At 50.8% G+C, this 22,711-nt stretch overlaps 6 protein-coding genes and 1 non-coding gene across 8 annotated transcripts; 5 read left to right on the forward strand and 2 right to left on the reverse strand.

The window, feature by feature from the left end:
• Nucleotides 1-23: 23 nt before the first annotated feature.
• Rpn3 (regulatory particle non-ATPase 3) lies at nt 24-2,370 on the forward strand. Its single transcript, XM_029111856.1, has 4 exons — nt 24-85; nt 493-795; nt 965-1,228; nt 1,359-2,370. Exons 2-4 carry the CDS (start codon nt 500-502, stop codon nt 2,275-2,277), a joined length of 1,479 nt encoding a protein of 492 aa, XP_028967689.1. The 5' UTR covers nt 24-85; nt 493-499; the 3' UTR covers nt 2,278-2,370.
• A 249-nt stretch (nt 2,371-2,619) lies between these two features.
• Nucleotides 2,620-3,363, reverse strand: LOC100903614 (uncharacterized membrane protein C365.16-like). The gene has a single exon (XM_003744709.2). The coding sequence runs from the start codon at nt 3,361-3,363 to the stop codon at nt 2,620-2,622; it is 744 nt and encodes a 247-aa protein (XP_003744757.2).
• Nucleotides 3,364-4,042: 679 nt separating this feature from the next.
• LOC100903754 (multiple coagulation factor deficiency protein 2 homolog) lies at nt 4,043-5,536 on the forward strand. Of its 2 annotated transcripts, none has more exons than XM_003744710.2 (3): nt 4,043-4,403; nt 4,571-4,719; nt 4,851-5,536. In XM_003744710.2, exons 1-3 carry the CDS (start codon nt 4,136-4,138, stop codon nt 5,028-5,030), a joined length of 597 nt encoding a protein of 198 aa, XP_003744758.1. In that variant the 5' UTR covers nt 4,043-4,135; the 3' UTR covers nt 5,031-5,536. The 2 variants fall into 2 exon arrangements, with proteins under 2 accessions (XP_003744758.1, XP_018495623.1); XM_018640107.1 differs by having other exon boundaries at nt 4,884-5,536.
• A 326-nt stretch (nt 5,537-5,862) lies between these two features.
• Nucleotides 5,863-7,584, reverse strand: LOC100903897 (ribosome biogenesis protein TSR3 homolog). Its single transcript, XM_003744711.2, has 3 exons — nt 7,416-7,584; nt 6,709-6,930; nt 5,863-6,560 (listed from the first exon to the last, which is right to left on the reverse strand). The coding sequence occupies exons 2-3, from the start codon at nt 6,917-6,919 to the stop codon at nt 5,950-5,952; spliced, it is 822 nt and encodes a 273-aa protein (XP_003744759.1). The 5' UTR covers nt 6,920-6,930; nt 7,416-7,584; the 3' UTR covers nt 5,863-5,949.
• A 262-nt stretch (nt 7,585-7,846) lies between these two features.
• Nucleotides 7,847-12,385, forward strand: Atg4b (Autophagy-related 4b). Its single transcript, XM_003744712.2, has 6 exons — nt 7,847-7,949; nt 8,693-8,943; nt 10,324-10,558; nt 10,688-10,952; nt 11,311-11,720; nt 11,842-12,385. The coding sequence occupies exons 2-6, from the start codon at nt 8,693-8,695 to the stop codon at nt 12,145-12,147; spliced, it is 1,467 nt and encodes a 488-aa protein (XP_003744760.1). The 5' UTR covers nt 7,847-7,949; the 3' UTR covers nt 12,148-12,385.
• Nucleotides 12,386-13,798: 1,413 nt separating this feature from the next.
• Nucleotides 13,799-21,522, forward strand: LOC100899426 (neuronal-specific septin-3). The gene is made up of 8 exons (XM_018640102.2): nt 13,799-13,877; nt 15,794-15,958; nt 16,208-16,437; nt 17,331-17,495; nt 17,621-17,740; nt 17,865-18,029; nt 18,110-18,300; nt 20,715-21,522. Exons 1-8 carry the CDS (start codon nt 13,799-13,801, stop codon nt 20,857-20,859), a joined length of 1,260 nt encoding a protein of 419 aa, XP_018495618.2. The 3' UTR covers nt 20,860-21,522.
• Nucleotides 16,535-16,607, forward strand: TRNAM-CAU (transfer RNA methionine (anticodon CAU)). The gene has a single exon. It is a non-coding gene; the product is annotated as a tRNA-Met (tRNA).
• Nucleotides 21,523-22,711: the final 1,189 nt, after the last annotated feature.

Genomic DNA, 22,711 nt, shown 5'->3' on the forward strand with positions numbered 1-22,711 from the left:
TTTTTCTTACAAAGATCAGCGTCATCATCTGCAGTGTGAGTTGCAGATTTGATTCTTCCAGTCTTCTCAGTCTAGTATCTTTGTTGTAAGTACTTTTCGAGCCTCTTGTTTACGGCGACGCTTCACGAGGTGGTCGGAAGCTCCGAACCGCGTTCGACGAGTTCCGAATCCCTGTCGCTCGACATCCGGGGCAGACGCCGATCCAGATGACGACCGGCCCCTTCATGCCTTGAGGTGCATTGACACCGAAACAGCGAAGTATTCGGAGTCGCCGAACCGCGGTAAACTTCTCCTTGCTCCGGTGCTGAAAGGTCCCATGAGTGGAGGACTCTCTCGGCTGCGGTCCAGCATGTGTCGCGACTCCTGGACAAGTGATTTTCATGGAACGACGATTATACCGACAGGGGATGACGTGCCGCCTCCTGAAGTCCGAGATCGACTTAAGAAAGAGAACTATAATACGATTTAAAGTACCAAGGCTGACTCTTCCAGGTATCTTATGATGGCCGAATCGATGGAAGTCGACGTTTCTGTTGCCGAAGAGTCTCAGGATGCTGATGCGACCACTATTGAAGAATTGAAGGAGCACACAAATCACATCCAGAAGGCCGTCGCCAATAAGGAGTCTCGATTCATATTGAGGATCCTCCGGCTGTTACCAGCGACGCGCAAAAAGCTAAATTCGAAGCTTCTCCGCAAGATCATCAATGGTTACTACACTCACGACAAGGTCCACAAGGACCTCCTGCTCTCCTTCGTCGAGGACACTGATGACACAGAAGCCGCGCAAAATCGGTAAGATTCCTGTGCGACTTGGCCGAATTCTCCCTGCATCCCTAATATCAAGGCTTGATGGGTCGAGATCGAAGAAAAGGTGATGGAGCGCTATAGCTGATGCCCCCGTTAGTCAGATGCGTTTTGGACTTGAAGATGAGCTGAAAACAAACAAAAATCACCTTTCCAGCATGAGGTCGCAGAAGAGTGCACATCTCGCTCTACTGCCAGAGGTCGACGTTTACTTGCATCTGCTGCTTTTGGTGTACATCGTCGACAGCGTCGAAAATGCCTCATCGAAGAACATGGAGCGTGCCGTCAAGTGTAGTGAACTCCTAATGGCCAAGGTCGAAGGCCACAGCGCAAGGAGAACGATCGATCTGCTCGCGGCGAAAAGCTATTTCTACTACAGTCGAGTGTACGAATTGGACGGGAAGCTCAGCAATATCAGAGGGTAGGAATCAAAACTGTCGGCGCTTCGCTCATGGAACTCCCCCAACCAGCGCATGTATTCTCTTATTACGAGGAGAGGGCTCGGAGGAGCTGGAAGATTCATCATGTACGACCGTGTTCTGACCTTGCAGGTTCTTACTGAAGCGTCTCCGGACCGCCACGTTGAGGTCAGACTTCGAGGGACAGGCCGTGCTCATCAACTGTTTGATGCGGAACTACCTCCACTATTCCTTGTTCAAGCAGGCGGCTAAGCTTGTCTCCAAAGTGACCTTCCCAGAAATGGCTTCGAACAACGAGTGGGCTAGATATCTCTATTATCTTGGCCGCATCAAGGCGATTCAACTTTTCTACACAGACGCCCACAAGAATCTTCTCCAAGCTATCCGGAAGGCACCTCAACACACAGCATTAGGATTCAAACAAACTGTCTATAAACTGGCGGTCACGGTCGAGCTGCTCCTCGGAGACATCCCGGACAGGGCAACTTTCCGTCAGCCCGCCCTGAGGAAAAGTCTCGCTCCGTACTTCCAATTGACGCAGGCCGTCCGAACAGGGAACCTCGCGCTTTTCAACAAGGTGCTTGAAAACTACGGGACTCGATTCCAGGCCGACCACACCTATACTCTCATCATCCGGCTTCGTCACAACGTCATCAAAACCGGCGTCCGAATGATCAACTTGTCGTACCAACGGATTTCGCTAGCGGATGTGGCGGCGAAATTGCAATTGGACTCTGCTGAAAGCGCAGAGTTCATCGTCGCCAAAGCGATCCGTGACAACGTGATCGAAGCAACGATCGATCACGATAAGAGTTACATGCAGAGCGCTGAGAACATAGACGTTTACTGCACTGGAGAGCCTCATTGTCAGTTTGACCAGAGGATACAGTTCTGTCTGGATATTCACAACCAGTCGATCAAGGCGATGCGATTCCCTCCGAAGAGCTACAATAAGGACCTTGAGAGTGCAGAAGAGCGACGTGAGCGTGAACAACAAGATATGGAGTATGCAAAAGAACTTATCGAAGAGGACGATGACGCTTTTCCGTGAGATTTAGCAGTTGTCAGTCAGTCTAGAGATACCATACAGCCGTGGATCTACTGCGCTCTTAATAAAGAAGATCTAATATCGTACAAACGACGATGGAAACTTCAGAGCTGGGGAGGCGGAATTTTACGGAGGGGAACGGTACGGAAAATAATATTTTATTCATAACAGCGGGATAATTCCGAAAAACCGAAATTCGATCAGAATTCCAAATAAGAACATTTCAGCCGTGATGTCATACGCGGTACTTGGATACTAAACGGAAATGTCGCTTGCGCTCCCCCGTTCGCTCCGAAGTTATTTCGGCTAGTCGATATAGGACTGCGTACTGGGAGATCCAGTGATTTACTCTGAAGACTTCGATGAATTGTGCAATTTGTGGCGGAGCCAATGGTTGACGATTCCTCCGACGGAGAAAGCCGGACCGATCCGAGCCGTTCTGAGCCAGAATGTTCTCCAAAACTGCTCTCGTATGAAACACAGGCGCTGCATAGAAGAGGCTACGGGATTATTGTACAGATCCATGCCGTAGAGGAATATTGGAGTGTTGAAGAGCTGGGCGAATAGCGGGCAGAACACCTGGCTGATTTTGTACGCTTGTCCTTCCTCGAGCGAGAAGGTTTCCCGTAAGTGCTCGGTGACAGGTTGTACGAGTGTGAAAGAACCGAAAATCGTTATGAAGTCCCGTACACCGTAGCAGACGAGCGAAGAAGTTGGAATCGGCCTGGGGGCGCTCGTGCCGAACATACGAGAGAATGCTCGGTCTTTCAGAACGCTCATCGAGACATTGATGCAGCTCGTGAATGCAAGGACTGAAGAAGACGCATTCTCCAATCGATTGATCTCCGTGTACCGAGTGGATACGTTGAAGGCAATGTAGGTCGATGAGTAAACTCCCCAGACCCAGAGCAGAGATGGGTTCTTCACAAACTGAGCCGGGTGCCGCACCACGGTAAGGAGCGATTCATTGAACGATCGGCTGAACGATGCCTTCCCGCTTGCGTTCGAAAATATTGCTTTGTCCACCATGGAAACCGCGGGCGATACGGCCGCTCCCGAAAGGAAACCACTGAGAACTTCTCTATCCATTCCGATCCGATTAGAGTGTGAAGTGCATCGGACTTCGATCATTCGATCTTCACTGGAGGTCTCCCGGTTTCCTAAAACGTTGAACAGGCCTCGCGGAATACCGTCAACGCCAGACGGAGTATGGTCTTCATGGTCCGGCCTTCGCTCAAAGATCGATCCGATCCTCCGCGGTGGAAAAGTGAACAGGGGAATCAATTGGAAGCACCTTAGCTCACACACCTGCGGTTTGTCAACAGGTGGCTCCGAGCTTTCGAACGTTAGTGGGGCCGACGATGCGAGTCCATCGGGAGGTGAACCAGCGTAGGTGTCGGGGAGCTCGATCTTGCGGTTTACTGCATCCGCTACACTGGACAAAGGTTATCGGGTCTCTCAAGTGGCTCTCATCATTATATCGCGCAGCTGACTGATTCAGTCGGCAGCTCGTTTCTCCCTGCATCATGAATGTCGGCTTGGGTGTCCGAGTCGACTGTAAATTCGAGCCCGCCCAAGGTTCTAGCTCGGCTCGGGAGGAATTTGAAACTCGGCAATCACCTTGCCGGATTTCATCATTTTTCTCGTGGCCAGAGGCTGCGTGTGACGATGACGACGGCGCGGCACCGGCATCTTCTCATGAGAAGGGGAGAGGATAGCGCGGTCTTCGGCTCACCGTCCCGTCTCCGGAGGCATCTAACTGAACCGGGTTTTCAGAGCTGTTGGCAGCGACACTAGCAGCTGGTCTTCCGTCAACTCCACGTAACACGAGAAACCGTATTCGTATGGTGAGCAGCTCAACATGTGGCACTTACTCTGTCTGACGGTCGTGCTACCGGCCGCTCACGGCCACATGAATCAGCCTCAGCAGGCCTTCGGCGTTCCGCAACAACAATACGGTGCTCCGGTGCATCAGGTGCCCCCTCAGCACCTACAACAGCAACAACAGTATCCACCTCAGCAACCGATGCAACTCGGTCATCAAGCGCCTCAGGCAGGGAATCTGCTGCGTGACAAGGCTCAGGTGCAGGACAGAGCCCATATCCAGGAGCATCTTCAAGAAATTCTAGGTGGGAGTCAATGAACACTCGTCATTCGATGATCATAATCATCTCTCGCTTTCTGGGATCAGGAGCGTAGACGAGCTCAGGAGCGTCGGGGAACGGGCTGTCCCGCTGCAGCCGGCAGCGACATGTCGAGAGAACGAGCTGACGCAATCATCATTTTGAACTTACAGGTGATCAGGATCTGTCCAAAATGTCTGAGGACGAACTCCAGTTCCATTACTTCAAACTACACGACAACGATGACAACAACAGACTCGACGGCTTGGAGCTCGTGAAATCTCTGATTCACTGGCACGTGGAAGAACACAAGCATTTGCAGGTAGAGAACCTTATGAAGGGAATTCCCGGTACGATTTATCCGTTGGCTAGTTTATTGGCTCCGCAAATCCACCTCGGAGATCGCCAATCTGCTCAGTGGGTCTCCGCGACTGATTGACTTGATTTACGCAGGCTAGTCAGGGAACACCCACCCCACAACAGCAGAATGCGGGCCACGCAACCACGAAGATCTTCAACGATGTCGAGCTTCAGCAGATGATTGATCCCATTCTGCAGATGGATGATACGAACCGTGACGGTTACATCGATTATCCGGAGTTTGTCGCCGCGCAGAAACAACGCGGCTTCTAGGTTCTGTCGTCTCATCATTCCCGAAGCAACCCCAACCGTGGCCTTCTTCGCCGTTCTCTTCTTCGGACTCAGGAATCTCTCCGAGCGACATTTCGACTTGATTTGGAAGAGGAGGTTCTCACTTCCGGAGAAAGCCGCGACCGCTCGGAAACCTCCTCCACGAGCATCGCGTTGTGTACTTACTTCTCCGAAGCCGGTCACAAAAAAGTAATTGATTGTTGCATCGCATGTTCTAGGTTCGGTACTCAGTGACTCTGATAGAGCGGACGACTGTTTGTGCAAATGGATTAATTGAATCGTTCAGAATCTCAACCCCTTCAAATGATGTATGCGGGATGTTTGAAGTGTTCATATGCATACCGTGAATATTCCAATACAGGCTTGGAAACCCATAATTTTAAATTATTCTGTGCATCTCTTCTATTAGAGGAGGCGTCATCCTCCTTCAGGGCTCCATCCTTCACTGGGACTATAATTATCTTGAGGAAGGCCGCTCGCCTCATCTACGATTCGGGGTCCAAAAACTAGAGAACAATTTTGCTGGCAAACTTCATCATCGCCCCAGGACTGCGCTCGGTCGGGAGAGTCAGGCTTGTCTCGAAATCAGGCCCTCACTCCCTGGTTCCAATTCTCAGGCACAGGCTTGTTGGCTATCTTAGGGTAGGAATATGTCGGAATCCGAATCGTTCTTTCTCCTGGTCCATGCAGCAGTACAGAGGGAAAGATGCTCCGTTCCTCCTCAAATTCATCATCCATACATTTCTCCCTCAGGAATTAATTCAGAATACGACAACACGACTCCGCATTTTTCCGGCGATCTCATTTATTCGTCTGACCCTCATATTCCTAATCAAACCACCGCTCAATGGCTATTGGATCGAAAGAAGGACGGCAGAATCACTTGGTGGGACTCCGGTACTCATTCAGGAGCTCCGATTTGGTCGACAGCGTTGCTGGTCCCGCTCGTAGGCTCCGTCGTTTTCGCGACCTGATGGGAATGTGTGGTTTCATCTTCGGAATCCGATTCGCCGTCACTCTCGCTAGGAGGCAAGTCGATCTCGGAAGGCTGTTTTTCACCATTCTGAGCCAGAAAGTCGGTTTGCGCTCGGATAATTTCTACAGAGGTCTTGCAAACGGCGTAAGACTCGAGGAGATCTTTGTTTAACGACGGGAAAGAATGTCCCCAGCTGAATTTGCCCAAGTAGAAATCTGCTATCGAATCAAACCCTGTGAGATACATCACGGCGGCGATCGCCTCTACGCAAGACAACTCGCATGGTTTTCCATAATTGACGGGATTGGCGGCGACCAGGAACGGTAACAAGCGGGAATGGGTCCCTTTCATCTTAGAGAACGGGGTGTCCTGCAGACGAGCCCATGAGCAGTCGACGACTGCGACTCCGTATTCGGCGAGGATTTCCGTGTCCTCGGGAGAAACACATTTCGTGGCAGAAGGAGTCAGAATGATACCATTGAACCGTTGACCCAACCGAAGGCTGGTGATGAGGTTCATCCGTTGGAGCTTCCGACCTTGGAATAGAAAATATAGAAAAATAGAATTTAGAAATAGAGGAGGGAAAGGGCGGAGGGGGATTGGTGTCCTACGAGTAATCTTCTGCCAACCTAATTTGAATTTCTGCATGTCTTCCCCTCTCGTCGCGAGGCTTTCAGGTCTCACCTGTGCATTTTTTCGGATCACAGTGTCCCAGATCCCACATGGCCACTGGGAACGGACAGTCTATCGTGTCTTCGTCTTCCGAAGACGAAGTTTCATCGTTTGGGGCTCTCGGCTCATCGTCGAACTTGCGTCGCTCCCTGTTGAGTCCAGCAGCGGAACGTCGATCTCTGTAGGTCTTCCTGCCGCCCCGCTTCCGGCCCCGTGAGGACATACCTCGGGGATCTGAATGGGAAGGATTGAAAGTTGAGCACAGATCACTTATCCCAATCTAGTGATGGAGGCCCTCCCGATCCACTCCGTTGTTGAATATTGGCGGGAGAGCCTCCCCAAATCGCTCGAAACGTCACCCATGACATCGGGTGCCCGCCAGCTCCTGTGAGAACTCCCGACCCTCATGAGCTCAGGTGAGAGAGCAGCTCTCGTAGTCTCATCGGATCACCCCGAAAGTTCGGAAGGGGAAGTCTGAGCAGCCTATCTAAGTCGGATGATTTCGCATAAGAAATCCTTCACCCGAACAATTGGCCGCCTGCTCCGAAACTTCCCTCAATATTGTCAGAGGAAGCGCCGCTGCCCCAGAGCTCGGAATCGAATCGCAACATTGACCCTACATTACCCGCAGGTGACGAAAATCTCCAAATCGATGGTCGATTCCCAATTACCGCGCGTTACTTATGAGTTCATTCTGATCCTGAAGATCGGCTTGTCACCTTTTGAAGCTCGGTTTTCCTGCACCACTCGAGGCTGCCGAGATCTCCCTCGTTGGAGGTGATGAAGAACAATGACGAGAAACCTCACACAAGCGCATTCAGTGACTGACGCTGAAAACTGGCGAAGCAGAAAAGCGCGAGTCGCTTACATCTGTTCGCTGTTCGATTCAGAGACGTAGATCTCGGACAAATCGACACGGGCGGCGAATTTTCGATTTCGCGTTTCTCCTGACGGACCCGAGAGGGCCAATCGCCCGGCCTCAAAACTCATTGATTTTCTTGGTGAAAGATCAGAGAGTTGGCTCGGAACAGGCGGTTTTATTTTCGAGGAATCTTCCCGAGGAATCAGCGATTCCCGCACATCCCGCGCCGTAAAGCTCGGAGGCTCGTGCCCTCTCCACGAGGAAATAGAACTGTGCTGCTTTCGCTGTTTCAATGGTGGAAGTGTGCGATTCTCGTGCTCGGCCCACCGCGACTTATTCCAGGACTATGTTGAATTGATCACAGTCAAACCTCTAACGCCGTTCTCCAGAGGTATGTCGCGGTCCTCATAGATTGACGTCTCTTGGAACCCCGGAGATACCCTCCCGGAGATAGATTGTCAGAAATCAAGATTCAGATGTTGTCTCCAGCCGAGGGCTTCCTCCAAGTATCGCTTTCCGCGGATGGAGATCGAAATCAGTGCTTGGCGATAAGGGTCGGCCAGCTCCGGTCTGGCCTGGTTTCCGACGCTCGTCAAGCATTTCGGAGAAATAACTCCGCACGGAAACAGATGACATTACACTACGGGTCTCTCGACCCCAAAGGTTGTCCGCAGGATCCGGATCGATACTATTCTATCGCATATGACGAATCTGTCAGCCTCTAGATTCATACTCGCTGCATATTCCGACATCCTCGGCTGGCCTCGAAACGCGAGGCAGGGTGAGGCTCGAATTCGACTCGCTATCCCGACCCTTTGGGCTCCCAGACATTTTTAATTGCCCAACCCGTAGCTCTATCGTCGAGTGGAGAGCTCACGAGAATCTGCAGACTGTATGCGGGATTATGCGCTCGCGGAACAGCTTTAGACCCGGGAGATCGAGCGGCTTCTATTGTTCTACGGATACCCGAATACGACGATTGTCGCAGCTTGCTGCACCCTTGCGGGGATGCCCCTGCGTGCGCTCCCGTACATTCACCATATTCTATAATTTCGTCCCGATATTGATACGTATCCTATAAAGCGAGAAATTTTCGGGGATTGGCTCTAAGAGAATTCCCTCGTTCCCCATCAGATGGCTGCAATGACAGATGCTTATATGAGCTTCCTGCAAGGAATAAATTCGAGGAGCTTCCCGCGAATAAAGTTGAGGTCGAGTTCCGCTCAAGCATCCAGCTGCCTGAACGACTCGCTGCAGCACCGATGTCACTCGCAAGAAAGTTTCGTTGACTTAGGTGAGGAAAATCAGGATGTCTTCCGAAGGAGCACCTCACTGCCCTCATTGGACCAAGTAGATGGATACCTCAGCAACTCTCTGTCACCAGGGTGAGTTCCTCCCGTCTCATGACACAAGACAAGGATTTCACCATCTCAAGGAGTGCCTCCGAACCGCTCTCCGTATCGTGTGTTATCTGCTCGAATGTCATCGGAAATCTCTCAATCAGTAGTCCTTTAATCCTTCACTCCGATTAACCGTGACCTTGAAGATTTTCGGAAATTGATCGCGGTTGAAAGTCGAAGCCAGTGAGATGCGCGCATGCCTCGGAATTCGAGCGCTCCTTCGCGAGAAACGCGTCACGGAGAGCTCCTCCGGAATACGTACCTGATGATGCTCGGAGGAAGGAGGGCTCTATTCTACATTATCGCTCCTGTCGTTCTCGAAGGACTTCGAGTTCTAATCTAGGAGCCGGATGCGCGTTCTTGATAATCTGAGTTCGCGGACCTTCTCGACATTTGGCTCTGTTTTTTGTCGGATTCATGAGTTCTCCTGCTAGACCGGGCTGGGGTGCGACCTCCGCGCTTCAAGAGGTTCTTCCTCGCCGCTCCGTAGAGCGATATACGAAAGCCTCTGCGATTGGCACCGCTAGAATCTCGGCGGACGCTGCCGAATTGCGCAGTTTGCAGTGAGCTATTATCCCCGGGTGATGGAGCATCGATGACTGCGGGAGCTTTTCACATGCAGCAACGTGGTGGTGATTGAGCTGACAGGCGAGCTCCGGGGGCGAGGTGATGGCTACCTCGGACTTGGAAATGGTGTCGATCGTTTGTGATGTGCGAGAGCTCTGGATCGAGTTACAGAACGATTATCTTCTCATCATAGAGCTCTCCCCCGAGATCAGAGCGAAAATTGCGGAGTGGTTCGGCAGCTCAAGGTATCGTTTCAGAAGGACGGGGCGAACGTCTCCGGGGTCGACCCCGGAGACTATCGTCCATGATTCAGTTCATGATTTTGCTAGATTACGAGATCATTTCAATATCAGAAGGATACCGAGAGCAGTCCCCCGGTTCGGATCGCCGACTCTGAAAATTCGCAAAAACTGATCAGACGGGTGTGAGGGACTTGTGAGAGTGTCATAATTGAAATTGCCGAATTTCGGAGATTTGAGCGAACATTAGTAGTACGAAATCCCTGAGGAGCACCCTGACAAAATTCTGTGGGGAAAAGAAATCTTCGTTCCTGAGGGGGGGATTTCATTGGAATGTTCGCGGTATCAATCCTTCATGATGCTTGAGAGACCTCACAGAAGCCATTCTTCCCCTACGAGCGAGATCCACGGTCCTCGTCGAAAGGAGTTCCGATGCCGGTGAAGAATTCGTGTTATCGTCCGGAACAATCGACCCGAGTAGGATGAAGATTTCGAAAGGAGTTTCGCGCTAGCTTTTTTTCGCGCATGAAGATTGACACCGCATCATCTCTTTCCTCAGGCAGGGTCAAGAAAGCACATCTGAAGCAGTAAAGAATCGAGTTCGGGGTTGGTGGGCCAACATGAAATATGGCTGGAATGCGATGAACTCAGGCGCACAGATCGACATCAGTGATCTCAGTGGAGCCGATCCCATCTACTTACTGGGACATGTGTACCACAATAAAAACAATTCGGCCTCCTTCAAAAATTTCTTCGCGGATTTCTCGACCCGCTTATGGTTCACCTACAGACAAGTAAGGCTCACTCAATTGTCCCAATATATCGGGCATCGAGAATGTACTGCCTGAATCATTTCATGACCGAGAATCGTTGAATGGCCATGTGTACAGGCGACTAATCGATATTCGACTTTTCTTATATAGGATTTCCAGCCTATGCAAAGCACGGGTCATACAAGCGACTCAGGATGGGGCTGTATGTTGCGATCGGCGCAGATGATGTTAGCCGAAGCATTTATATTCCACCTCCTGGGCCGTCAGTGGCGGTGGTGTCCGCAACAACAGCAACAAGAACATGGAGTCCATCGGAAAATCATCAAGTGGTTTTCGGACGATCCCGATACGACCGAAGCTCCGTTCAGTGTTCACAACATGGTCAGAGCCGCCGCTCATTGCGGGAAGAAGGCAGGTGAGTGTCCCGTGAATGAATGAGGTCCCCGATGCACCTTCCGTATTCATCCTGAGGCTGCAATTCCCGGAATCCGGGGTACCCCGGCTAGTTTTAACGTCCTGCGTTTGATGACGCAACAATGGACGTCACGTGTTGTGGTCTTTCGACAGCGTCATGATTAATCGCTACAGTACCGACTGGTGGCTAGAATGCTCCCTCGATGCCCTCATGCTGAATGCCGGAAAGCTTGCGGCGATCAGCGGAGTGGCGATTGGGAAACACCGTTGAATCATTCAACTCTTCCGCCCCGAGAATATGACTGCCACAAAAATGGTGACAACATAACTAATCTCGGTGAAAATATTCTATCTACCAGGTGATTGGTTCGGTCCGTCGACAGCTGCCTATCTGCTGAAAAGATGTCTCGAAGAAGCAGCTGGAGTAGCTGATTCCAAAGAGATCTTTGAGCAGATGGCCATTTACGTAGCCCAGGACTGCACAATCTATACGCAAGACGTCCTCGATTTGTGCACAAGTGATCCGAACATCGAATGGAAATCCGTAGTGTTGCTCATTCCTGTTCGATTAGGGGGCGAGCGCGTGAATGTAAATTACATTCATTGCATAAAAGAAATCCTCGCGTACCAAAACTGCCTCGGCATCATCGGCGGGAAGCCGCGGCACTCCCTCTACTTCGTGGGTTTCCAAGGCAAAAAACTGGTCTACCTCGACCCGCATTACCTGCAGAAAACCACAGATACGTCGAGATTGAATTTCTCTGTGAATGTGAGTCCCGCAATCAGTTGTTAATTTTTCTCCGGAAGTTCGAGATCTTATCGGAGGCTCTCGAATTCCATCGCGATGTTTGCGACGTGATCCGTAACTCATCTTTATCCTCTTCTCGCAGAGCTTTCATTGCACAACGGCGCGGAAAGTATCATTCTCCAAGCTAGACCCTTCGGCCACAATCGGATTCTACTGCAAGACCCGGAGAGATTTCGAGAGCTTCCAATCTATTATGCAGAGCGTCACCGAATCTTGTCCACAGAACCAAGGCTACCCCGTTTTCATCATCAGCGAGGGGAGTTCAGCGCTGGTGAACCAATTGAATCCGCTGGAGACTTCTCAGGAGAGAATCCTCCGGGTCCACCGGAATATCATCACGCCTCAAGGCACCGTTCGGCGGGAGTCGGAGGAATACGTGGTTCTCTGATGTGTATTACGCGTCCGAGAGCTTCGCGCCGTATCCATCCGGGATCATCGTTGAAATTGACCGCGTAAACTTTCTCAAATGTCGCTGACGGGTGCGGAGCTCTAGATCGACTCCCAGGCACCATCCTGGCGGATAAGTCGTCGATACGTGTACATATGAAGCCCTCATTCAAAGCGCGCAACAACAACTCTTCAATGTAAAGAAGGGGCAAACCCTTGTAAATAAACACGAACTCCGTACGTTATGCGCGATCCCTCATTCACGGCGACCGGTTGTCGAGAAATTATGATGAACCAGACAACTAGACTGTGATCTGGAAACAATATGTGGCGAAGTACCGAAAGGTTCGAGGATATTGCAGGAAATGCCGGGCAAAATCAGACGCAGGGCATCGGCTCATTTTCGCAACGCCGTTCCCAGGATCGCTCATTCGTCATAATCTGAGAGAGGCATTTATAATTGCGATCACCCATCCGTCTATCCATCGGATCAGCACGTCGCACTCAGTCAGATTGTTTGGGCATCATTCTCAGCTTGCTCACCCGGAATGCTCTGAGTCACAGACTTCGTACCCGCGCGAGCTACAAAGCTTCGCCGGCCCGTCTCGGGGCAACGGTCAATGTTGTGACAAGCGGATTCCTCTCCATTTCCAGATTGACACATGGAACGCCGAACTTATCCGATGACTCGCCGAGAAGAATCGCGGACAATATTGTGTTTCAATCCTGTGAGTCGGTCTCTCTCCTCAGATCTCACTCAGCTTCGTATTCCCGAGAACCGGATCTAGTCCCATCAGTCCCCCTATAAAGCCTATTCTTGAGTTTCGATGCAGCCTATGTGCTCTATTTGATGAAAATCAAAAGTTTCGGTGAAGAATAATAGAACAGAGTTCATTGAATAAATGCTTTGGGAACGGCGCGGCGGCTTGAGGTTCCGCGGCAGCCCCGAGGGGATCACCAGGGAAATGTTTCAACCCTTTGCGGAACCCCGGCGTCCGGGTCGGGGTCGTCGCTCGGAGTCGAGCCGGCCATCCTGAGGTCGAGACTTATATCTGATCCTTGTCAGAATAATCAATCGAATGTCGGCGGAATCGACGAAGGGCTGGCGGTAGAAAGAGTCGCATCCTCTGATCTATAGTGGCATGCCTTGACCCAGAAGCAATCGTACCGCCCGGAAACTCATTTAAGGGTGAGACTAGCGCGCTGTTTCACTCTCTCGGTGACTGCACTAACTCACACCACAGATACAGCGGCAGCAAACTATTGCGACGACCGATTGCAACGAGTCGTTATTTCACAATTTTCACGAGTGCCGAGTCGACGTGAACTCGCCGGAAGCTCCAGTGGGCGTGCATCGGTCCTCGTATGCGAGCCATCATGACTCTCAAGTAGGATCAATCGATTGTTTGACGAACTCTCCTTACGTGCAGCCTGTTCGGTTCTCCGTTGCCTTGCCGCTGCCATCTGACGAGATGACGAGACGTAGACGGCTGTGACACTTCGTCAAGGAGGAAAGTTCGCCCACGTACATCGCGCGAACGTTCGCCCAAAAATTATTCAACGGTCGAAAGGAGCGCGTCGGGGGAATTCAACGTGAAAAAATCACAACCACCAAAAAACAGCTCGTGCTCAAGACTGTCCCTTATGTGAAAATGCCTTATCCTCTGAGTGCGCGACTGGTCACGATTCGGACGACGATCCGACCGGAGTTGCCGGATCGGATCAAAGAAGGTAAGCACTTTCGGGGGCAGATTCGTGGGAGCATCCCTCGTTGGTCAATCCAAGGGAGACGGGGAGACTTTCAGAAACAGCAAGATCAGACGCGCATATGCCCCCCAGTAGCAGGGCTCGCGAATCACTCCGCGGTGTGACGATCTTGAGAATTCAGTGTCGTTCTCTGGCGGCCACGGTTGAGAGAATGACTTCCCGGGCCGCAAGCGCGATGGCGCTTGCTGGAAGTCAAACGGCATGAGCTTGAACATGCTCTGTCAGTTTTCAGTGTTGGCGCTGCTTCCAATACGGCTTCCTTGCTCGGAATGTTCCACGCCGAACACGAATCCTCGGTGAACCTCTAGGTTTCCGGAGCTGAAATCCTTTCCGGACACTCCCTTGCAGCGTCAGCCTCCGAGCAGTTCGGTGATTCCCCCTGGAAAAGCGACCTCTGTAAGCGACCTCACGAGGCCGCGGCGACGTTCCCTGGCCCTGATGTTGACCGAAAACATGTGTTCCGCGTGTCTCTGTCATCGATTGGCGCTCTCCATGGCATTAGCCGAACGCTTGGTATCCGCCATAACAGTATGGATCGAGGCTCAGAAAGAGTGTGTTTGTGAGGAAGCCGAGGCCCTGCAAACCGGTGGTTGGAGAGAATTCGGATTCACTGCGGCCGTTTAGATTGCCGGACCGGAGCTGTTCTTCCGGAACGAGGTAAGAAAGGTTGCGGAGTAGGACTTCCACCCAAGCCTCCGGCCTCCATCGTTCTCGGATCGGAGTTTGACAGCGTACCACCACCCGTCACTTGCCGCGGGACTCACGGAATTTCGCGCGTCCTCGCATTTTTCTCTGAAACCCTCTGGAAGCGTCCTCTCGTCGTCGCACTCAGCGAGCGAAGGGGTTGAGTTATGGGTTTGAACTCCGGAACATTTGTTTCGAGCGCAGTTTCGTTCGATTGACAGATTGCTTTTTATTATTCTTTCGACGGTGGTGGTGGTGGCGGTGCTCGTTGACGGAGGAAAGGAGGGCGCCTCTTTATTCAGAGGCTGCTCTTTCTTTCCTAGGCTCGACTCAGAGCTGAGTCACCGGAGGCGCCGCGGAGAATACGCACGAAGCTCCTGTTCATTTCAAGGAGGAAAAAAGTCGTGGAATGTGATCGTGATACGCTCGGTCCCCGCTCGGCAAAGGTAGAGGAATCAGTTGGTGTCTTTCGGAAGTTCGTGTTTATTGCGCTCGCTGGCAGACTCCGATATCATCGTTAGGAATTTGGAAGATGATCCGCTATTGCGATATGCGAATGCCGATTATTGAGAGAGATCGCTCGAATCCGCTATTCTCGCTGTGGATATTAGATACTCGAGCAAGGATACACGGGACTCTGGGAATTGTTTCCATGGCGACCGACATCCCATTCTCCTGACTGAGGGCAACGAACTCCTGCAGCGCCTGTTTTTTTAACCTTTTTTGCTGTTAGGCAGATTCATCTAACTCGCACGAAGCTTCTCTCTGACTCGATCGGAAGCGAATCGAACAGTATTGTTCCCCACCCAAACCAGTTTCAGCGCGAGAAGATTCCGCTCGTCTTCGGTGGAGCCCGTCGATGTATGCTTCGACGTCAGCTCTCCGGGACTCATTTTCGTTGTGGTGTGTGGCTACCTTCGGGGCGACAATCCGAGCACAATAGCGCTTCATGATTCAAGTGAGCAAGGCAGAATCAGATTCTTAGTTGAGTCAGACATATGTTTATGTTCCGGGAATTATTTCAAGCGCGCGACGCACCACGCCGGCTCCCTCGGACCGGACTGCCTGAGTGAGCTTTGCGGATTATAAATAATCGGAGCGAAATACGGTTCCCCGAAGGATTCGATCATTCCACGTACCGGATCGAGGACGTATGGAGCTATCACATTCTACGAAAGTTTTCGCTCTGCTTCCAGGGCTAGAACGAGTTTTCCAAGAGTCGTCACCGAACCAATTCAAACTTTGCTCTTTCGAGAATCTCATAGCGTCCTTAGAGCGACGATTTCCATCGATATTCTCCGTTCCATACTTCAAGGAGGTGCTGAGCGTGAGACTGCAGAGAGTCGCCACTTGTAACGAGGGTGAGTATAAGCTGAAATACCGAGGCTCCGCTCTCAACCAAAGTCTCATCCTTAAGCCAATCATGCTGACCGGGGACAGATCTTGTGCTTTTGAGAGTTCCTACCAATAAGTTCGTATCACAGTAGCATCGATGATCGATCTCGCTCGGGACATACAAATATTTCATTCCGACACATCATCTGATTGCTCGATCAATAATTAATCATCGGAAGTCCAGGGGAATCTAATGCATGCTCTGCCCCATGCAGGATTACTGTGTCTCGACGATTTCATCACAGTCATGACAGAGTCACTGACTAACGATACAACCAATTGGGGAGGCATGAAGACCCCCATCGCCGGTCTCATTGGGCTCTCGAACCTACCGGATCAAATCACCACGAAGCTCTTGAAGAGAGGATTCGACCTCAATGTGATGCTCGTCGGAAGGAGCGGACTTGGCAAAAGCACTCTCGTTGATACACTCTTCAAAGCAAAGGTTCGTTCGTGGTGCAACCTATGAGCTTATAGCTTGTACAATACACCATGATTATGTCGCAGAGTGTGCGTCGTTCCCGTGGGCACGTCGCGAGACCGCCTCGGTAGCGCAGTAGGTAGCGCGTCAGTCTCATAATCTGAAGGTCGTGAGTTCGATCCTCACCCGGGGCAAGGCGGCCTTATTTTTAATTCTCATTCCGATAGGAATTCGATCTTGAAGGATTCTGGGAAGCGGGGTGAGGTTGCAAGTAACCTTATATGGCCGCTGATACTTCTCGGTGTTTTTTCGCGCGGAGATTCCGCGGTGAGACAATATGGGATCTTTCCTGTCTATGAGTCTCCAGTGTCCAGGTGGCTCCCGGGTTGTTCGGTTGGACGATCGGGCCGCCATCGGTGCTGCTCGAATGAAGCGGCATATTGGACCTGGGACATCGGACTCGCTCAAAAAGATTTTGTTTCCGATTTCCGCTCCGATGTTCCGAGTCCTCAGGGCGCCACATGGTTTCGAATGTCGATTCCGGGACCCTCTGCGGATGATACAATGCCCGAAACTCAACTTCATAGTGGGGGAAGGCAACACAGGAGGCGAACGTTCTCGGAAAAACGAGGAATCTCGAGAAGCCTCGATGGTTCTCGTCACATGCAGGCAGGAGATTCCGAATCCGACGGATTCTGCCGGTGCTCCTCCGTTGAGTCCGCTGACGATTGACATCGTTTTTGCGCGACTTGATAGTGTTCAAACTGGGTCTCTCGCTGAGGAACTCACGGAGCGCAGTAGAATGAATCGCAGCTCTATATTCAGTTTATGCTCCATGATCCGGGACTTCTATTGTGAAACTCGGATTCGACGTCCGAATGCAAGAAGGTTGAGTTCTCAGAATTCCTCTATTTCAGGTTTCGAGACGCTCTTCGCAGAAATCGCAAGACTCGGAAGCTTTGCCAAAAACCACTGAAATTCATGCGGTCACCCACGTTCTGGAGGAGCAGAACGTGAAGGTGCGACTGACCGTCACCGATACCCCAGGCTATGGTGACCAGCTCAACAATCAGAATTGTTGGGTGCGCATACCTCGTAACTATTAGGGAGACCAGCTGATCTCGAGAGCCTTGATGTATCGAAGACATCCATACTTAGTCTGGCCGATACCTGTGATAATATCTAGATTGACTTCTCTCTCCTGCAGGTTCCCATAATGCAACACATTTCGGAGCAGTACGAGCGATACTTGATCGAGGAACGCGCCGTTGTCCGCAAGAGGTTTTTACCAGATTCACGTATCCACGTGATAATCTATTTCATTGAGGTGAGTCGAACCGTTGCGATCCGCAGGTCGGAGCGCATGGGTTTCCCCACAACTGACCGAAAATTAGCATGGACCCGAAGCTTTGATATCGAGCCTCATTTTGGTTCTCAATTCCTATCCGCAGCCGACAGGACATCGTCTGTCAAACCTCGACGTGGAGTGTCTCCGACGTCTCACCAGAGTCGCCAACGTGATTCCCGTGATTGCTAAGAGCGACACCCTCACGGTTGAAGAGCGCGCTCTTTTCAAGCACAATATTTGTGAAGACCTTCTCCGTAACCAAATTCAGGTACGCAAGGAAGCATGTAGAGATGAAGAGCGGACTCCTCTCCAAGATACCGCCACTCAGTTAGAATATCCCGTCTCTAGGTCTACGGAGGCGATGAAGAAGAAGGAGGTGTGAGCTGCAAGGATATTGTGCCATTCTGCGTCGTCGGCTCGACCAGTCAACACGAAGTCGGTGGAAAACTGCTTTTCGGGAGAGCCACTCGCTGGGGAGTCGTCGAGTGCGAGAACAAAGCTCACTGTGAATTCACACAGCTCAGAGATCTCTTGATCAAGTGAGTTTAGATGACGAAAGACTATCGGGATCATTCTCTTCGTTTCCCAATCGTCTTATCAGCCTCCTTGTTCGATCCTATCGGAATTTCACCACTCGGGAGCTCCTCAGCGGACCGATCGGTAATCAGGAGGTTCAAATAGATCAGGAGTCGACTCCGCTGCGGCTTATCCGAGCGGCTCTGCACGAGGTTGTCGGGAGATCGGTGTCCTCGCGAGCAATCAAAGGGCAGCACCTCGCCTTATCGGGAGCAGGCTTCCACGAAACGAAGTTTCTACAAAGCTCTCTCAGTATGTGTGTCGGGTGTTAATAGATGTCTCATTCCGTCGGCGGCGAGTAATTTCGGCTCGTCATTACAAGCTCATCTTTCATTTAGGAATTTTTCTTGTCGGATTTCAAAAAAGTCGATCTTATCGCATAATGGGGCAGAAGTGTCTCCTGTCCCGTTGGAAGGTCTTTCTTCCGTAATTGCGAAGTTGCTCATTAAAAGATGATCGTTAAATGTTATGAGCGTTTCACGAAACTCCTTACTCCTTTTTGTCGGGTTTCGACTAAGAGATGGGATGGGGAGACCTTACGAGAGGGCTTGACCCGTGAGTGTCTATTCTCGAGTCCGGTGTCCATCGAGAGAACTGTTGGAAGCAAGTTCTTCTTTTTCCCCATTAGTCCGACGATAACACAAGTTGGACGCTCCTCTGTGCTCCTATATATCAGGCCACGATGTGCAGCCAGACAGGTGCTTCGCCGAGCGGTACGTTCATGAAAAAGAATAAGCAGAAAAATTGGTGCTCGTTCTTCGACACATTGATCGTCGATTAAAAAGAAGAGCGCTGTCGAAGGATCGGTGACAAGAGATTCGCGGAAGATTGCTCGTAGAGTAGAGATTGATTGAATTCAAGAGCGACTGGATGCGACACGAAAACGGATAGGAATCAATTTTTCACACCACTTTTATCCGTCAATGAGCGATGCGTTCGAATTAGTACCGTTCGAGCGAGCGATTCGAAGCGCTGAAATTTTCCAAGTCACGGTGATCCTTCAAATTTATATGCAAAGCCGCTGAAAGAAGGAATCAACGACGTGCTTTGAGGCTTTATCGTTAAATATGTGCCTTGCCGCCTTCTTACCTGTCCGTCTCTTCGACCGTTTCTCCTCAGCCCGACCACTTCTATTCGGGGACGATTTTGACGAACCGACGAAGGTTGTACGTCGGCTTTCCCAGACGGAAACTATGAGGACATCGATGCTGGAATTCCTCTCTGACGATCGCTGGTGGGAATCCTACGTCGAGCGAAGCGACGATCGGTCGAACTCGAGCTGTTGACCTTCCAGAGAAATGGAGCCGGGAATGAAAAACGCTCCGGGATTACTCTTCGATAAGTTTTGACGGCTCAACTCGATTGGAGGTCTCCCGCAATAGCAACAAACATATCGCGCCGGTGGCTCGGCCGTGAATATGAAGAACCACGAATATTATCATGCGTCCACATCTTAATCTGTTTATTTATACGGGGCGCGAGAAGATCCATTTAGAAAAATGAAGGGCTATTCCCTGTCGCCTAATGAAGTCATATTTCACAGACAGCAAGCTGTGTAAATACCGTCAGGAGCAGTCGACTTATTTTGGATCGAAGGGGGACAGAAAGAAAAAAAACAGCCGCTGCCGCTACAATAATTCTTCCTCTTCAAATTCTTGACCCTCGGTAATAGATGGAACGGATAGTCAAGCTCTTGTTCGTCAAACGCCTGAGCTGATTCACCCGAGCCATGGATTGGGGATCGTTCGATTCGGAAACGGGAACTGTCCCGGGGTTTCCCGGGAGATGGAGCATTCGCGATCTCAATCTCGCAATTTGGATCGCATTCTCTCTCAACATGGAAAGCACGGGTGAAATAGACGGGTGAGCTGCCTCCAACTCAATTGACGGGTGGAGTGGACAGCTTTCCCTCGACAGAGAAAATGCAAATAAGGATAAATGCTTTGTTTCCAAAACGGACGTTCCCGCTCTTGCGACCACCGACGATCAGGCGGTTTGTGAGCTATGTCCCGCCGTTAATTAGCCCTGTGTGTTAATGAGCCTATTGATTGATATCGGAATTTCCGAGGGGAAGGCAGCCGAATGTTGACAGGTTTTCCAGAGTTTGTGTGGCGTCTCTTTCAATTCCTGATACCGGAGGCGAATCAACGGGCTGAATTATAACCATTATTATTCGCGGGGAGCTGGCCTACTCGACCGTATTAATCTAATGAACCGGCTTTCGGATCCAGTACAGTGCCCACCACGTTTTATGCCTCGTGGACATGATCAACGGCTGTTAGCCGAGTCAATGGTACATGTAGTCGACAGGAGAAAGGATCGTAGAGCGCTCCTATATGTATATCGGATCCGACGACTAAGCGGCGATCATTTCCAGGACCAACATGGGCGATCTTGTGGAGAAAACGCACTGTGTTCACTATGAAAATTTCCGCCATCAGAGACTGAAGAGCGGAGAACCGGTTCTCAAGATGCACCACAACGGGAATTCATTGGACCACTGCAACGAATCGACTCTCTAATAAACCACTACGTACGTTCAGTGAGACATCTGTATTGATGAAGCTTGCTCAAGCAGAGGAACTCCGGGTAGTTCCACGATCCCGTCGGTGCATATTCCCCTTGTGTATTCTCAATTTACGCTCAAATCAATGGGACCTTCTGATGGACTTGTTTCTGTGCTCGGAGCCGCCTAGAGAGACATCAAAATCCTTAAGAAGAAAAACGGCTCATGGGTTGCCGATGAGCTCCACGAGGTGGTATCCTAGTTACCGAACTTCCATTGGAATGATTTATCGAGAAATATTTCGATGTGCCATTCACTGAAGCAACAACTCGATCCGATTAGACAATACTACATTTAATGTCGTCTGAGGGGATAGCATCCACGTCGCTTCTCGCTCGAATATGACTATTACGAATCTAACTGAAGAGCTTTGGATGTGTATCCAAGAGCCCCGTAAGAGATGATTTCCTTGACGATGAAAAGTATCAAGAGACGCATCCGGACTGAACGCTCACTTGGAGCTACTTTGTATCTATCAATCTACCTTGTCTTAGTATCTTATTCCTCAGATCATGATGATAATCGAAGTGCTGCCAGAGCGGAAAGGATCGATCACCGTGCTCCGAAACGGGTGCCTAATAATACGAAACTCAGTCGAGCTTCGAGCCCAATTTCAATTCATTGACCGTTCTCGAGTAAGATCGATTTGAGGAAAAAGCGAGGCAATCGAGTTTAGGCTCATTGTTTCCTTGGGCGACATTCTACCCTAGGAAACCTGGGCCTGCAGGGGGCTCGAGGCCAAAGTATGTTAGTTCTGACGCGCCTCCATTGGGCTATTCCTCAATTTCTACGATACGAGGGGCAACGGCAGGAAGAAAATGCTCCCTCGACCCCCTGGCTCCACGAAGTTTCGGAAACCCACCGCCCGCCTCTGCCAGCAGATCCCGTTTTCTAAGACGGGCAATTCACGCAGAAATGATAGTATCTTTGGGGGCAAGACCAGAAATGGGAGAGATGAACCGATGGGGCTGCCCTCTGTGGGACAGCGCGATTAGTGGAGGAGAAAAAAGCGAGAAAAGGAAAAAAAAGATCTCAATAAAGCAGACGATGATGACTGTCGAACATCTTTGACTTCTCCTTAACGTAGAGCCACGCAGACCCGCTGTGGCCAGCTACCTAGTACTTCTATTACCGAGGATCACGCATCGGGCTCTACCGAGTCACATACTCTTGGGCACGCAGACACATCAGCTGAGCTGGAGATAAACTAACGAGCAGGCAGACGTCAAGGACCTGCCCCTTATGTTTAACGGACGTCTCAGCATTAGTGGAGACGGATTCCGTGCGCATCGATGTCGACAGAATTGGCAACGAGCGTTCATAATGGAGTGGGAGGGACCTTAATCGGGATCATCTTTCGAAATATCACAGGGAGTGAAGAACACCTGAGTTGTTTCAAAAGATCTCAGGGAAAAACCTCAGCGCCTCCGTCTCCGGACATCACGGTTCTCCGTTCAATGTCTTACTGACTCAGGCTACGCAGTCTGAAGCAGCCGAGAGCGGAGGAGAAACTGCGTTTTCCCAAGGCGACGGTGCCTTTGGTTAGAATATGTTATTTGCAGACGTTGACGTCTTAACCCGTCAACGTATTCTGTTTTCAATATGAAAATGAGGTATTACCGATGATGCTGTAGCCGCTACCTCCGTCCACAACGTCAACAGCTCGAAGACGCCGGAGACGATGCACGGTCGCCACGTCAGTTCGATTCGAGCTCACTAGTAGTTTGATTCCAAGGATAATGTTGAATGCTTTAGTCTCAGAAGCGTTCGTGCCCGATGAAAGATTCGAACTGATTTGCTGTCTGTCA

This window comes from Galendromus occidentalis, unplaced genomic scaffold, assembly GCF_000255335.2.
Source record: "Galendromus occidentalis unplaced genomic scaffold, Mocc_1.1 scf7180000077474, whole genome shotgun sequence".
NCBI classification, from domain to species: Eukaryota; Metazoa; Arthropoda; class Arachnida; order Mesostigmata; family Phytoseiidae; genus Galendromus; species Galendromus occidentalis.